Here is a 12,883-nt window from a genome sequence, read left to right on the forward strand (position 1 = left end):
GGACGGCAGGCTCAGCCATGAAATTTCTTCCTCTGGCACTATATAGTTAGTGGCAAGCCCTTGTACATATCTGTTACACCCCTAATAGAAAGTTTGGTGTTTTCTGGATTGGGGGAAGATGATCATATTAAACCCCCTAGATTCTGGCTTCCTAAGAGAAGTTTATGTATGTAATACACACCGTTAGAAAGGAGGTAACACACCTAGGGAGGCTGGCTGACACTTAGTAAATCCATAGGAACTCTTGGAATTTTTTTTTTTTTTTTAACCAAATGAAAGAATGAATGCCATGGATGTTTTCTGCTGTGTTCTTTCTTCTCTTAATTTCTTAGTAGAAAATGAAAACACAAGCCTGCCGGAATTGGAACTCTAGAACCTTGCCACATGTACCTTCTGAAGGAGTTTCCCATCAAATCAGACAGCCTTTCTCTCTTGTGCCTTGTCCTGGGTGGAAAGCAACAGTGATTTTTGGAGTTTAGAAGGGGAATAATCACGGAAAATAGAGAAGCAAACCCGAGACATAATGAAGTTGTGTCTAGCAAAGAGGCCTCATCTTTTGAGCCTCCAAATGGTGTTGAAAGTCTAGTCTGACCGGCTGCCCCCTGATCTCTTGGGAGCCTTGATTTCAAAACTGCGACAGGAAGGCAGTATTTGCCATACATCTGCTTCATAAAAACGCTCTGAGGAACAACACGCCAGTACTTGTAAACCCTTCGAGTTCCTCAGTAAGAAAAAGTAACACCTCTCTCATTCTGCGTCATTGGTTCTCAACAGGGCGAACTTGTACGTCAGGGGACATTCGGTCGTGCTTGGACACATTTGGCTGTCAGGGTTCTGGGAGGCGGGTCCTGCTGGCTTCCGGCGACTAGAGGCTAGGGAGATGGAAGACTGTCATCCTACGGCACATAGAACATTCCCCCACCATGAGCCCATTTCCAGCCCCAGATGTCAATCGTGCCAGTGTCCGGAAACCTTGCTCTAAGTTTACATTTTATCATTAGTATTCTGGGGTTTTGGGGAGAGAATGAAGTGAATTGTTGTTCTATCCCCCCGCCCCCGCCCTCGAACAAATTGAAGTCTCCTGAGGACTCTTTAGAGTAGAAATGCAGCCTTCGGAAAACGATCTTAGGGAAATGGATGTTAACACATCTCCCCGTCATCATACGTGCCGGAGCCTGGGCATTAGAATCCATAGGTGATCCATTATGTCCTGTCTGTCTAGTGGAGGGCGGGCTCCGCTCTGTACGTGCCCCCGATGTCTGGGTGACGGCTTACCTGGGACACGTGCCTCCCTTCCCACTCCAAACTCAGAACCTTTTAATTGGCGAGCACATCTCAAAGTGTGCCTTGTGGTAATCGCGGATTACCTTCCAGCCCCCTGCCCCCGGGGTTCTTGAAGGACCTTCTCCGCAAGCCAGGTCATTCCGTGGGAATTCTTTGAGACTTTGTGGCACCTCCAAGACAGCCCGTTCGCTCTCTGTCAAGGATACCTCCTTCTCAGGAAGTTGTCCGTCCTGTGCTAAGTTTCTTTCTCCCTTCCAGTGCCCGATGAAGAACATGTCTTCTCCTCCTCATTTTGAGTTTTGTGTGGGCTTCTGTCTGCTCTCTTGTGGTGTGCGTGGCCCCTTTACTTGGCACCAGCACTGCCCTTTGGGGGTCTCTCCCATTTCTCGGGCTGGGTGCTCATTTCCAATAAACCATCAGCCAGGCATAAGGAGTGTGGGTTTATTACATGGTATTTGATTGGGAGAGAAAGAAAGAATGTATCTGGGCATCCAACTGAACACTCTTGGGGGAGGGGGGAGGGCAAAAAATTATGATATTATATAAGCAATTATAATTTGGGGTCCTGGAGCTGACTATTCCTGGTTCTGATGCCATCTAAATGTGAGCGTGTGTGATAAATGATGGCAAAATGGCTCTTATTATTTAGGTTGTAGCTCTGATGGAAAGTAAGTTTGAGAAGGATGTAGGTAGGACGTGCAGGCCGGGGAATTATGTGATCTGTGCCATACCCTGCTTCAGCCACCTGTTGGGGAGATTGGCACCACATTACTGGAAGAAACTTCCAGAACAGGCTGCCCTGCCTGGTCAGACCTTGTGCCTCTTTGGCTCAGGACCCCGGTTGTCTACTTCTGTGCAGATAAGCTAAACTGAGAAGTGCATGCCCAATGAGGCAAGACATGTTGCAGAGCTATAGAGACGTCGTAGTCCTCCAGATGGCACTCGAGTCACCCTCCTGCCCCCCAGAAAAAGCGTTCCCTTCTTCCCACAACAAGAGCGAGTGGGGAATCAGCTTATGTAGCTCAAGAGCCAGCTAGTTCTTGTGTGTGGATGGACATCCCCAAAACAAAGAAGAACAGAGAAGTTTCCTACCTTGAGGATCCCCCCAAGTGAACCATTTGGTTTTTCAAAATGGCGCCCTCCTTAGACGTATGAGGATCCTATGAGCAGTTCAGCATAGAGCACAGTGACAGAGTACAGAAAAAGCTTTCTCTTGAGCTCCAGGAGACAGCCCTCTAGGAGAGCGCAATTCCCTACCTTGGGAGATTAAGAAAACGTCAGAGCTGGGGCATCATTGCTGGGTGATCCCAAATGGATGATGGCTGTCAAATGTGAGGACAAGAGTGTGATTTGAGCAAGACAGAGTTGGAAATAGAGTGGAACTGACCTGGGTCCCTAAGGTCTCTCCTTTTCTAGGCTAACGTCATGTTTTAACCAAACCTTGCACGTTGAGCTTTCTTTCCTAATGCGCTGAGCTGCACGATGACTTCAGAATAATAAGAAGCTTGTCCACACCCGTGTGTTGAGGCCGAGGGTGGGCCGGGTTTACCATAGTGCCACCTGGGTGCTGCCTAAAGGCTAACTATGTGGGAGAAGGCTTCTTCTCTGGGAGGTGAAAGCAGATGGTTGACTGCTCCTCTTGAGGCCCACTTTTATTATTATCTTAAGTGTTATTATTAGCATTTCCTATTTCATGCATGCTTCAGAATTCCCAGCCCATTATTCTGTTTCACGTTCCTCCATAATAGCAGGTGCCAAGGGAAGACGTCACCATCCTCCCATCTTCTTGTGGTCCTTGAGGCTCTCTTGGGCTTCTTGCTACCCAGCCAGAAGCTTGACCTCCTTTCTGGAGACCAGAAATGTCAGTGGACTCCCATCCCATGGCCAGCCCTAATGTGTGGCATTGCCTTCACGCATTCCCCACCCTCCCTCCCCAGGGCTGCTTCCCATGTGAAGGCAGATGGGTTGGCAACAGCATATCTGGAAACCAGCCGAATAGCTTGTGCGCGCCCTCTTGGTGGCAGAAGTACCATCCATTGACTAGTCCGCATCCTTCAGCTTGTGCTCCCCTGGCAACCCCTAGAATTTTACGGGCATGAAAGAGAGGTCCTGGAGACCATTTCCAATTCAAATAGACTAAATTAAGAAGAATACAGGCGAATAAATATTCCCTTTCTCAGCTTGAAGTTGTTACGGGGACACAGTCCTATTGGCAACTCGCAGTAAGACGTGGCTTCACGTAACATGAACGATACGCACCCTTTATTGCTTGCTCTGTTCTTCATGCTACTAACCAGACTCTGTGGATGTTATTTTTATTTTAGTGTTTATTTTGGGGGGGGGTTGCTTTGCATGTCATTCTTCCTCTTGGCTGTTAGTTGCAGGGGTTGAGCCTTTTCCTTTCTGTGATTCAGGTGCCTCACTCTTTCCTTTCCAGGTTCTTCCAGTTCTTTTAACATGTCAAACTCTGGAGATTTGTTCATGGGCGTGCAGTCACTCAATGGGGACTCTTACCAAGGGGCCCAGGTTGGAGCCAACGTGCAGTCACAGGTAGGGACCCAGCCAATGTGCCACCAGCTGAATGCATTGGAGTCCAAGAGCCCTCGGTCGTCTTGGCACTTGCCAGTTCTGTTCAGAAAGAGAGGAGAGAGCGAGGGAGAGGGTGAGAGAGGGAGACAGAGCGAGGAAGAGAGAGAGAGAGAGAGAGGGAAATTGTAGAAATAAAATCTTGCCAACGACCAAACCAAACCAAACCAAAGACAACCATGGTCATGGGAAATCTCGTCCACACTTTGTGAATGCATTTGGCTCTGACTTGTCAGCCACACTGGGAAAGCAGGAGAGGAGCGAGCTCAGGGCGACGTGACCAAGGCCCGCCGGGCACGTGGAAGCAGCGGATTCTTTCTTCGCTGAAGGGAAAGGGAGGAGGAGCTCAGTCCGCTGTCTCCCGCGGCAGGCCCCCCTCTTGCTTGCGGGTTTCCCACACTCCCTATTAGCCAGATAAGGCGGTGACTGATGAGTAGGCAAATACCTTTGTATCTCCTGTTTTCATTTCAAGCTTTAAAAACACCCGAGCAGGTTGACTAAACTCATCTTCTCAATCATCCTTGAGGTCACGGGACTTGGGTTTCTGGTCATGAGTCGGGGCCCACGTTGGGAAGCAAAAATCCGGTCGTGTGGTGTAAACCCTCGGTGCCCATTAGCGAACAGCCTGTCTTCACTCCATCCCAGGAAGCCACCCTACTGTCTCAGCACAGAGCCTGCCGGGAGAGGGTCAAGTCGAATGCTCTGGGTCAGAATGGCTAGGGAAGTTCTGAGCCCCGTTAGCCCAGTCTCCCCCGCTGCCTGCGGAACAGGGTGTACCTGACGCCTGGAGGAGACCACCTGGCCAGTGATTCGGGAAACACAGCCTAGGGACAAGTGTGAAGAGCTGTGGTCAGACTGGTTGAGCGACCTTACAGCTGGCCATCACCTGGGTCTTCGTAAGGCCAGTGTCAGTCACATACCGCTCTCTCTGGGAGGCGGCTGCCCAGGCCCCCTGCAGACAGAGCCTGGACTTCTGTAGGGGACCAGCGGAGGAGAAGCGGAGTAGGGTGGTTCCTACGGAGGGGGGGTTCCTTCACTCCGTCCCCCATCCCCCACCGTCTCCTGCAGCGCTGTGGGTTAGTCTCAGTGGTGGGAATCCCAGGTGCCTCGGACCTTGTTACCGTCTTGCTGACCGAACTCAGAAGGAGAACGGATTTGGCAGTTAGAGAGGCCGGCCTCCTCCTACCGGACCCCTCCCGGGAAGGATACCTCGGCCAGGATTGTGTAAATTTGGCACGCCCACACGGTCGCCTGCGCGCGATGCTGCTCTGCCTCCCTTCCCCTGCATCTCCCTGACTAATCTCCTCTCTGTTGTTGTTCGTCCGTTTAGGTGGATACCCTTCGCCATGTTATCAGCCAGACAGGAGGATACAGTGACGGACTCGCAGCCAGTCAGATGTACAGTCCGCAGGGCATCAGTGTAAGAAAACAAGGCCCCCCACCCCACCCTTTGTTTTTATTCTATCATAACCAATTATTTCAAAGCCATAGGGCTCGGAATGCCACTTAGTAGGACTTCTCTTAGGTTTACGGTCACCTAGTTTCTCGTGTCTGTATCGGCCACGCCGTGGGCAGCGTTCTCCCCACACAAAAAGTGGCGACCGGGCAGGCTTCATGCAGGCAGCTGGCGTCGAGGGCTGTCACACCCGATCAGTGTTCTCATGGCACCTGCGGCCACTCGAGTTCAGCTGAGAGGAGCCGCTGAACAGGTGACACCTAGCACAACGGTGGTCGGAAATATCACCACAAGCTGGGGCCTGGGGACCCTGGGCAGGAAAACCAGTAGCCCAAAAGCCACTGCATCCAGGTCTGTGGTCTGAAAAAGCACCTTTCTCCAGTCTGTCTAAGGACAAAAACAAGAAAGAAATTAACACAGAGGCTGGGGATGGGGAAGGGATGGGGAGGGGTGCAGACCGTCTTCTCCTCGTTCTTGGGCGCGCTGGCGGCTTCTGACTAGCATGAAAATTCATAGCGACAAGCTGTGTCGCACAGAGTGAAATCGATCAGACAGACACAAGGAGAACCGAATGTAGATTTGGGACAGCAATCCAACTTGATTTCTCAGATCAATCGTCCGCTATCTCAGCAGCGGTGACAGCAAGCGAGGACAAGAGGCAGCCTGGAAAAGGAGGCTGTCCTTTAGATCAGGGGTCATTTCCTGGGCTTTTAGAGGTTGCAGGAGGTTCCAGTAGAACCGTGGCTCAGAACTATGGAAGAAAACTGTGGTTGACTGATGGTGATGCTTTTTTTGTTGTTTGTTTCTGGTGTTACGATTCAAAGGAATTGGGGGTGGGATGAAGGAACGGTAGGCCTGATGTGTCAAATGTCATCCTGGTCTATACTAACTGAGCTGTGGTGTCTGCACTGGGGGAGGTGATGTCTCCTTCAGCCCTGCATTGGTCAACTCAGACACAACTAAAGTGAGACTGGAAAGAATCAACAGAACACCAGCAGGTTCATCACAAGGAATGGTTGGAAGAGTTGGGAATTCTTAGCCCATAAATGAGAAGACGTGGGTGGTATATAGTAGTTTTAGACATGTTATTTGTGAGAAAGATTGGATTTGTCATGAGTGAGCGAAATGGGCCAAGGATAGAAACCAGTAGAAGATTCAGAGAAACACATCTCACTTCGACCTTTGATGGGCCTTTCTTCCAGTGAGAGTTGTCCAGAGAAGGGATTGGCTGCCTCTGGAAGTCAAGAACTCCCCATCCATCAGGGCGTTCAAACATGGCGGCATAGCTAGCTACTCGGTCAGGATGTCAGAGAGGAGACTCAAGTACCAGGTCAGAAGTGTCTTGGTGACTTTTTAAGGCCCCTGCCACTTAGGAGCGCTTTATTTTCTACCTCCTTTAGGCAGAATCCCCTCTGAATTTGTATGATATTTATCAAGTCTCTCTCTGACAGGAGACAGAGGAGGTCAAAGCTGACCCTGTTGAATATAGTCTGGGCAAATCTGTCACTTTTCCAGACAGGATTTCCAGAGCAGAGGCATTCTTTTCCTCCTGTGCTTATGCTAATTATAATTACCATGTTAATGGCTGACTTGCTGGAAACCTGCTTAGAAAAATCTTACAAGATACTGTGGTGGAGAAGTGTGTTCTCAAAAACAGACCCCAGACGAATGAGGTTGCTCTGTGCTTGTCTGTGTGTGGGGGGCGGGCGGGGGGGGAGGTGGTTTCAAGCACATAAGCATTTATGCATTTTCTGAGTCTTTTTGAGATACATCTTCTATCTCAAAAGATTTTTCCAGAAAAAGCTTTGCTCTGTGTAAGTGGAAGACAAGAACATGAGGAAAATACCAGAGTGTGGGGATGAGACTAGGAGCCACAGAAAGTCTATGCGGGTGGGCGGGAAATGGGCTCACGGTTCTGCTTCCTTATTGGGTAGTGGAGGAGAGGGTGGCACTCAGACTCTGGGGGGTCAACACTGACCCCTCTGACACTATCGGGTGGGCTGGGAATCATTTCTGAAAGAGTGTAACCAAACATGTGCAGACAATTATGTCTGATTACATAATCTTACCACAGAAACTGGGCTTAAAAATGCCACTCGAAAGACTCTCTCATTGTGTGTTCATTTTTTTTCCCCCCTGGGAACAGTGTTTATTTTATTCCTGGGTCTTTAATAAGCAGGGTAAATGATTCAAAGGCTGATGGTGATATGATATGTTCCTTGGGTGTCCATTTTAAATTTTTAAATTGTGCCACCTGCAGGCAACCAAGCTTGGTAGAGCGAGCTGTGTTTTTAGACAGTGATATTCGACGTGGACGCACCTGGCTCTGGCTGCCAGGAGAAGAAAAAGAGAGGGAAGGAGGGAGACAAGAAGAGACAAGGGCAGGAATGAAAGGTTCGAGCCAAGAAATAAAAATAAACAATTCCTAAACCCAAGGCAGCAATGGAATTCCCAGCTGGACTCTGGATTGTGTTTCACTCGGTAGAGGACATTTTCTGGGCAGCCATTATCTGCTCGCCTGGCTGGGTTTTCATAGCACCCATATCTTATCCAACCAGTGTCTATTTTCAATCCCATAAAGTTCAGACCCTTCATTTGCCTTTCACTGAGCCCACACAGTGAACGCATAGAAGGTTGGGAAGAGCGGGGAGACTCCGGTCCTGGTCACGCTCGTGTGTCTGTGGGTCGGCATTGTACCTCTCTTCCATAAAATGGGGCCTGTAATTCCCAGGCTTAATGCCCTCAAGGGCTGCTTTAGGGAAAAAGAGAAAATAAGTAGGAAAGGGCTTGGCAAAGCAGAAATCGTTCCACGTGAATGCAGTATGAAATGTTATAAGCGGTAACTTTCTAATTTGACCTTTTTTCTCCTCGTGTGTGAGCAGTTTTCACAGTAGACAGTTCCTAGTGAGGACTGGTTAGGACACGGTTGTCACTTTTTTCTCTTCTGATGGAAAGATACACTTTCGACAAGGATGGAGAGTTGTACAAGTCTTAAACACCCCCTTGCTTAGCGGTGGCGAGCGTTCAGTTATACATCCGTAAGTCCTTTGTGCTCTCGGATGACAATGGGCAGTACTTACCAGGTTAGAGTGGCTCTGAGTAATGGAGGGAGGTTATTTCATTTCCCTGTCAATCAGACAGACTTCGATCACTTAGCTCTCACATTCATTCTCTTTCCTTTCTCACTGCCACTGTCCTAGTTCTAGAATAGTTCATTGGCTTGGCCATTGTGATCATTTTCTCATTACTGTTACTGACTTCAGTGTCTCCTTTCTTCTGCACACACCCTCTGAATTCGGCCATTCCTTGCCTAGAAATCACCAGCACCTGTCTGTTGCCTACCTAAGCAAGCTCAAATGCCAGGTCTGACGCTCAGAGTCTCTCACACCCTGGTCCCAACCTATCTGCCCTTCTACCTCACCCTCCTGACATCCAGGTACAATCTGGGTGCTGGACAACATGGTCAGTTCGCCCCTACCTGATTGCGCACATCCCCCTTACATTTGCGCCTGGCTGCCAGATACCTCCGTAAATGTCCTTCATTCCTGTGCCACCTTCCCCATGCCTCTCCACTCTCAAAATCATACTTTCGCTCCCACAGCCAGTTCCTCCTTGCTGCCTGGGTTATCCTCCTAAGCCCTTCTTCTCTGCTTCTCTCTGCTTTATCACACATACGCTTCTCTTACATTACAGGTATATGAACAGACAGAACTTAGTTGGTCTTTATGTCTTCCACTCCCATTTATTTCCTAACTGTTTCCTAAATGTCTGTATTAGTTGCTCAGAACATGTTGACTGATGAATAAATCAGGTAGGAGAAGACAAGTTGCCATTGAATTTAGAAAGTGTATTTATTTAGTAACCAATAGGCACATCTTATATAACAGTAAAGTATCTGGAAATTATCTTTATTTTAAATGCCTTATGAATCCACAAATATATCATGTTTCTAATTCAAAAAGTTTTTTAAGACTTCCTTTTTTAAGAGATTTTATTTATGTATTTATTGGGGGGGGGCAGGCAGAGGAGGAGGGACTCCCCAGTGAGTGCAAAGCCCAACATGGGACTCGATCCCATGACTCCAAGATCATGACCTGAGCCAAAACTAAGAATCAGATGCTCAACTATCTGAGCCACAGACTCCCCAGTGAGCGCAAAGCCCAACATGGGACTCGATCCCATGACTCCGAGATCATGACCTGAGCCAAAACTAAGAATCAGATGCTCAACTATCTGAGCCACAAACTCCCCAGTGAGCACAAAGCCCAACACGGGACTCGATCCCATGACTCTGAGATCATGACCTGAGCCAAAACTAAGAATCAGATGCTCAACTGACTGAGCCACCCAGGTGCCCTAGATCTTCTTTTTTTATAAAAAGTTTCTAAACTTTCTGGCTGGTGCAGATTTTCTGAGAATCTGATTCAAATCAGCATTAGGTACCTGAAATTATATAGTGGTGATATTGCCAAGAGAATGATCCCTTTGAATTCTGCAGAACTCCTCCTGTCCTAAAAAGAAACCCTGTGTCAACACCTGTTTGTGGGTTACCATCCATACAACTGTATAACATTGTCTCCACCAGATGTTCGACTGGAACCTTCATGGCCAAACTCATGGGAGGTAGAGGCAACTAGAAACCAGGAAATGTAATGCCGTCCTGTGCCTTTTCTTTTGATAAGTCCCATCACCTCTGTATTTTTGCTTCATCTGTGAAATTTACCAGAGAAGCAAGCTGTAAGTTCCCTTTCAGCTGGGTAGTCCTAGAGTGGAGATCGAGAGTTATAGATCTAAATCTAGAGATCCACAAGGACCATCTTTGACTCTTTGCTGTCTGCTCCAGAGACACTAGACTCAAGTGTAGACTGCACTCCCTGGAGAACTCTTAAGGGAGACTTAGCATCTAGTATTCCTTCTAGACTACTCCATTGCTTCCCCCTCCCATTGTATCTTGAGATCCTAAATGGGAAGGAAGAAGAGCTTTCATTACACCAACATTTCCTTTTGAATTCTCAGAGATATGTGGTAGCAGAAAGCATTATTCTTCAAGGGCGGAACACTTTATTTTTAATTATTTTCAAATGTGAGTTGAGGGAGTGCATTCACTCCAGCCAATGGTCAACAGAGAAACCCCTGTTAGATGTTTCTTACTCCAGAGTTTCAGTGAAGATGGAAACAAAGTATTAGTGTTCTCTCTGAAAAGGCAGAGTGCCATTAATGTCAGTTCATGACAGAAGCATCTTGTCAGTTTTGCTCTGTGGTTATTATAGGAGTGGAAAAATAGAGATGAAACTTTTATCTTTGTAAGCCACAGCATATGTATTTTTGTTTTGGTTTGCTTTTCTCCCATGTTAGGTGAAGGGGGGAAAGGACATTTATTAAGAAAATAAATAAATTACAAATCATTAGGACGGAAATACCATCTTATTGACATGAACACATTTCAGGTGGTTGGATATCAGAAGGGTTACTTGGTGATACTTGGCCATGTGCCATCATTTTAAATTTTTTTAACTACTTCTGAGAGACCTCCTTCCACTTAAGTGTGTATTTTTTTAAAGATTTTATTTATTTATTAGACAGAGATCACAAAAATTTATTTATTTGACAGGCAGGCAGAGAGAGGGGGGAAGCAGGCTCCCCACTGAGCAGAGAGCCCAATGCGGGACTCGATCCCAGGACCCCGAGACCACAACCCGAGCCAAAGGCAGAGGCCTAACCCAGTGAACCACCCAGGCGCCCCCACTTTAAGTATGTATTAATAAGATGTTGCCACACGTGAAACTGTAGGACTGGTAAGTTAGAGTGATAATTAAAATTCATATGCAAATCTTTAAAAATGCATTTTAATTACATGAAGTTTTAATTTTTCTATTTCACCAAGTGGAATTCAAAATTTGAAGGTATGAAAATATATCCAGATATGCTCCCCAGTTAGCTTCCTTCGGGTACCTCCCAGCACTGCGGCTGGGACTTGTGAACAGCCCCAGGCTGAAGGGGTAGAGGGAGTGATGAGAATTGACAGGTCTGAACATGGTGAACCCATCTCTGGAGGATTTCGAGGGGGCAGGAATGGTGTAGATGGACTGCTGCCTTCCAGAAGCTTCCAGCCCGGCTTTTCTTTATGGCAGAGTCGAGAGGAAATGGAGGAAGCCCCTCTAGCTTCTTACGTGATGAGGCTTTTAAAACTTAATACCATATCAACTTATCATTTGAGAACTGAAAAATATTTTATTGGAGCCCGCAATAGTTGAAGAAGCAAAAAAACCCTCAATATTGTAATTTCATATGTAATCCGTTGTTTTTCCTCAGTGGCCAGGTGAAAGCCCTTCAAGGTACAGAAAACAAATGAGGCCACGTTGTCCAATGGCATCTTCATACACTCATGCATTCATGTGTTCAAGTATGCATCCATCCATTCAATAAATAAACCATCCATAGTGTTTTTGACCTTGGGGAAGGAGGTGACGTCCTATTATATCTAGGTCAGGTTGGGGAAAGCCTGTACCTGAGATGATGTAAAATCCTGATGCCCATCAGCACATGTTTTAGTTTTCAGTCTCATTCAGTGCTTGCGATCAGGTTTCCTGTTTTTGGAAGATTCACACAAGGGAACCGATCAACTCTGAAGTTTAGGAGGGAATCTGGAAGGGAGGTTACTCCGAAGAGAGAATTCAAGACCAACCAGCAGTAATTTGAGAAATCTACCCCCTCCCCAAAAATCCATACCATGGGCTTACAAGAATACATATCCTTTTGGGGGAGACTCCTTAGTAGAAATAGTCACAAAGAATTTGGGTGAACTCAAACCAAGTGATGCGGTCACCGCAGATGTGATCACACTCACAGTGCGTGTGTGGCTGTGCGTGTACACATCTGTATTCCGTTTCTGCTACTTTTTGTCCATGTGACCGTGGACCTATCACTTCCCCTTGACAGGACTCCATTTCCTGCACTCTGAGAAAGACAACTCGTCCGGGATCCTCTTCTGCTTGTGAAACATGGGTTTTCCCATCTCCAGGAAACTACAACAGGAAGGGAAATAGGTCAAAGCTATAAATGAAAGAGAAATCTGTCTTCTTGCAAAGAGTCCCATCTGTGAGAGAACAGTTGTGCATCATGCTGTTTTCACTGAATTGGTATTTTAGAGCACCCTACCCAGGCAGGCCCAGACTTGGCCCTGCAGCCATGCCGCCCTTGGGCAAGGTTCTGGTCAGATTTTCGAGACTCAAGTCGGTCCCGCCCTCTGCTCTATAAAGAAAAATTTCACAACCTCAAAAGGACAGTTGCTCCTGAAAGTGGCACGGCTCCTCTAGACCTCAGTAAATATTAAGCTAATTAAATCGGCTGAATTTAATTGTGGGAAATGTTGGCATCGATTTCTGCTGATGACTTCTTACTTCTGGGAAGGAGTTCCCTGTTCTTAGCTTGTTTCCAGATAACATATTAGACCTCTATCTTAGAAAATCCAATTGTTATTTTAAAATTTGGTACTTTAAAAAAATATATATGTATGTATATTTTGTATGTATATGTATCTACTTACCTCTGACTCTA

The 12,883-nt window shown here is 47.0% G+C and overlaps 1 protein-coding gene across 5 annotated transcripts in view; it reads left to right on the forward strand.

The window, feature by feature from the left end:
• Positions 1 to 12,883, forward strand: part of PBX1 (PBX homeobox 1) — a 275,405-nt gene that overhangs the window by 245,344 nt on the left and 17,178 nt on the right. For 4 of the 5 annotated variants that reach the window (XM_080824108.1, XM_080824109.1, XM_080824111.1 and 1 more), the window contains 2 exons: positions 3,722 to 3,834; positions 5,201 to 5,290. In XM_080824108.1, coding sequence (XP_080680234.1) covers positions 3,722 to 3,834; positions 5,201 to 5,290 — 203 coding nt within the window. The remainder of the gene's footprint in view (positions 1 to 3,721; positions 3,835 to 5,200; positions 5,291 to 12,883) is intronic. The other variant, XM_080824110.1, reaches the window with a different exon arrangement.

This window comes from Martes martes (assembly GCF_963455335.1).
Source record: "Martes martes genome assembly, chromosome: 15".
NCBI lineage: Eukaryota > Metazoa > Chordata > Mammalia > Carnivora > Mustelidae > Martes > Martes martes.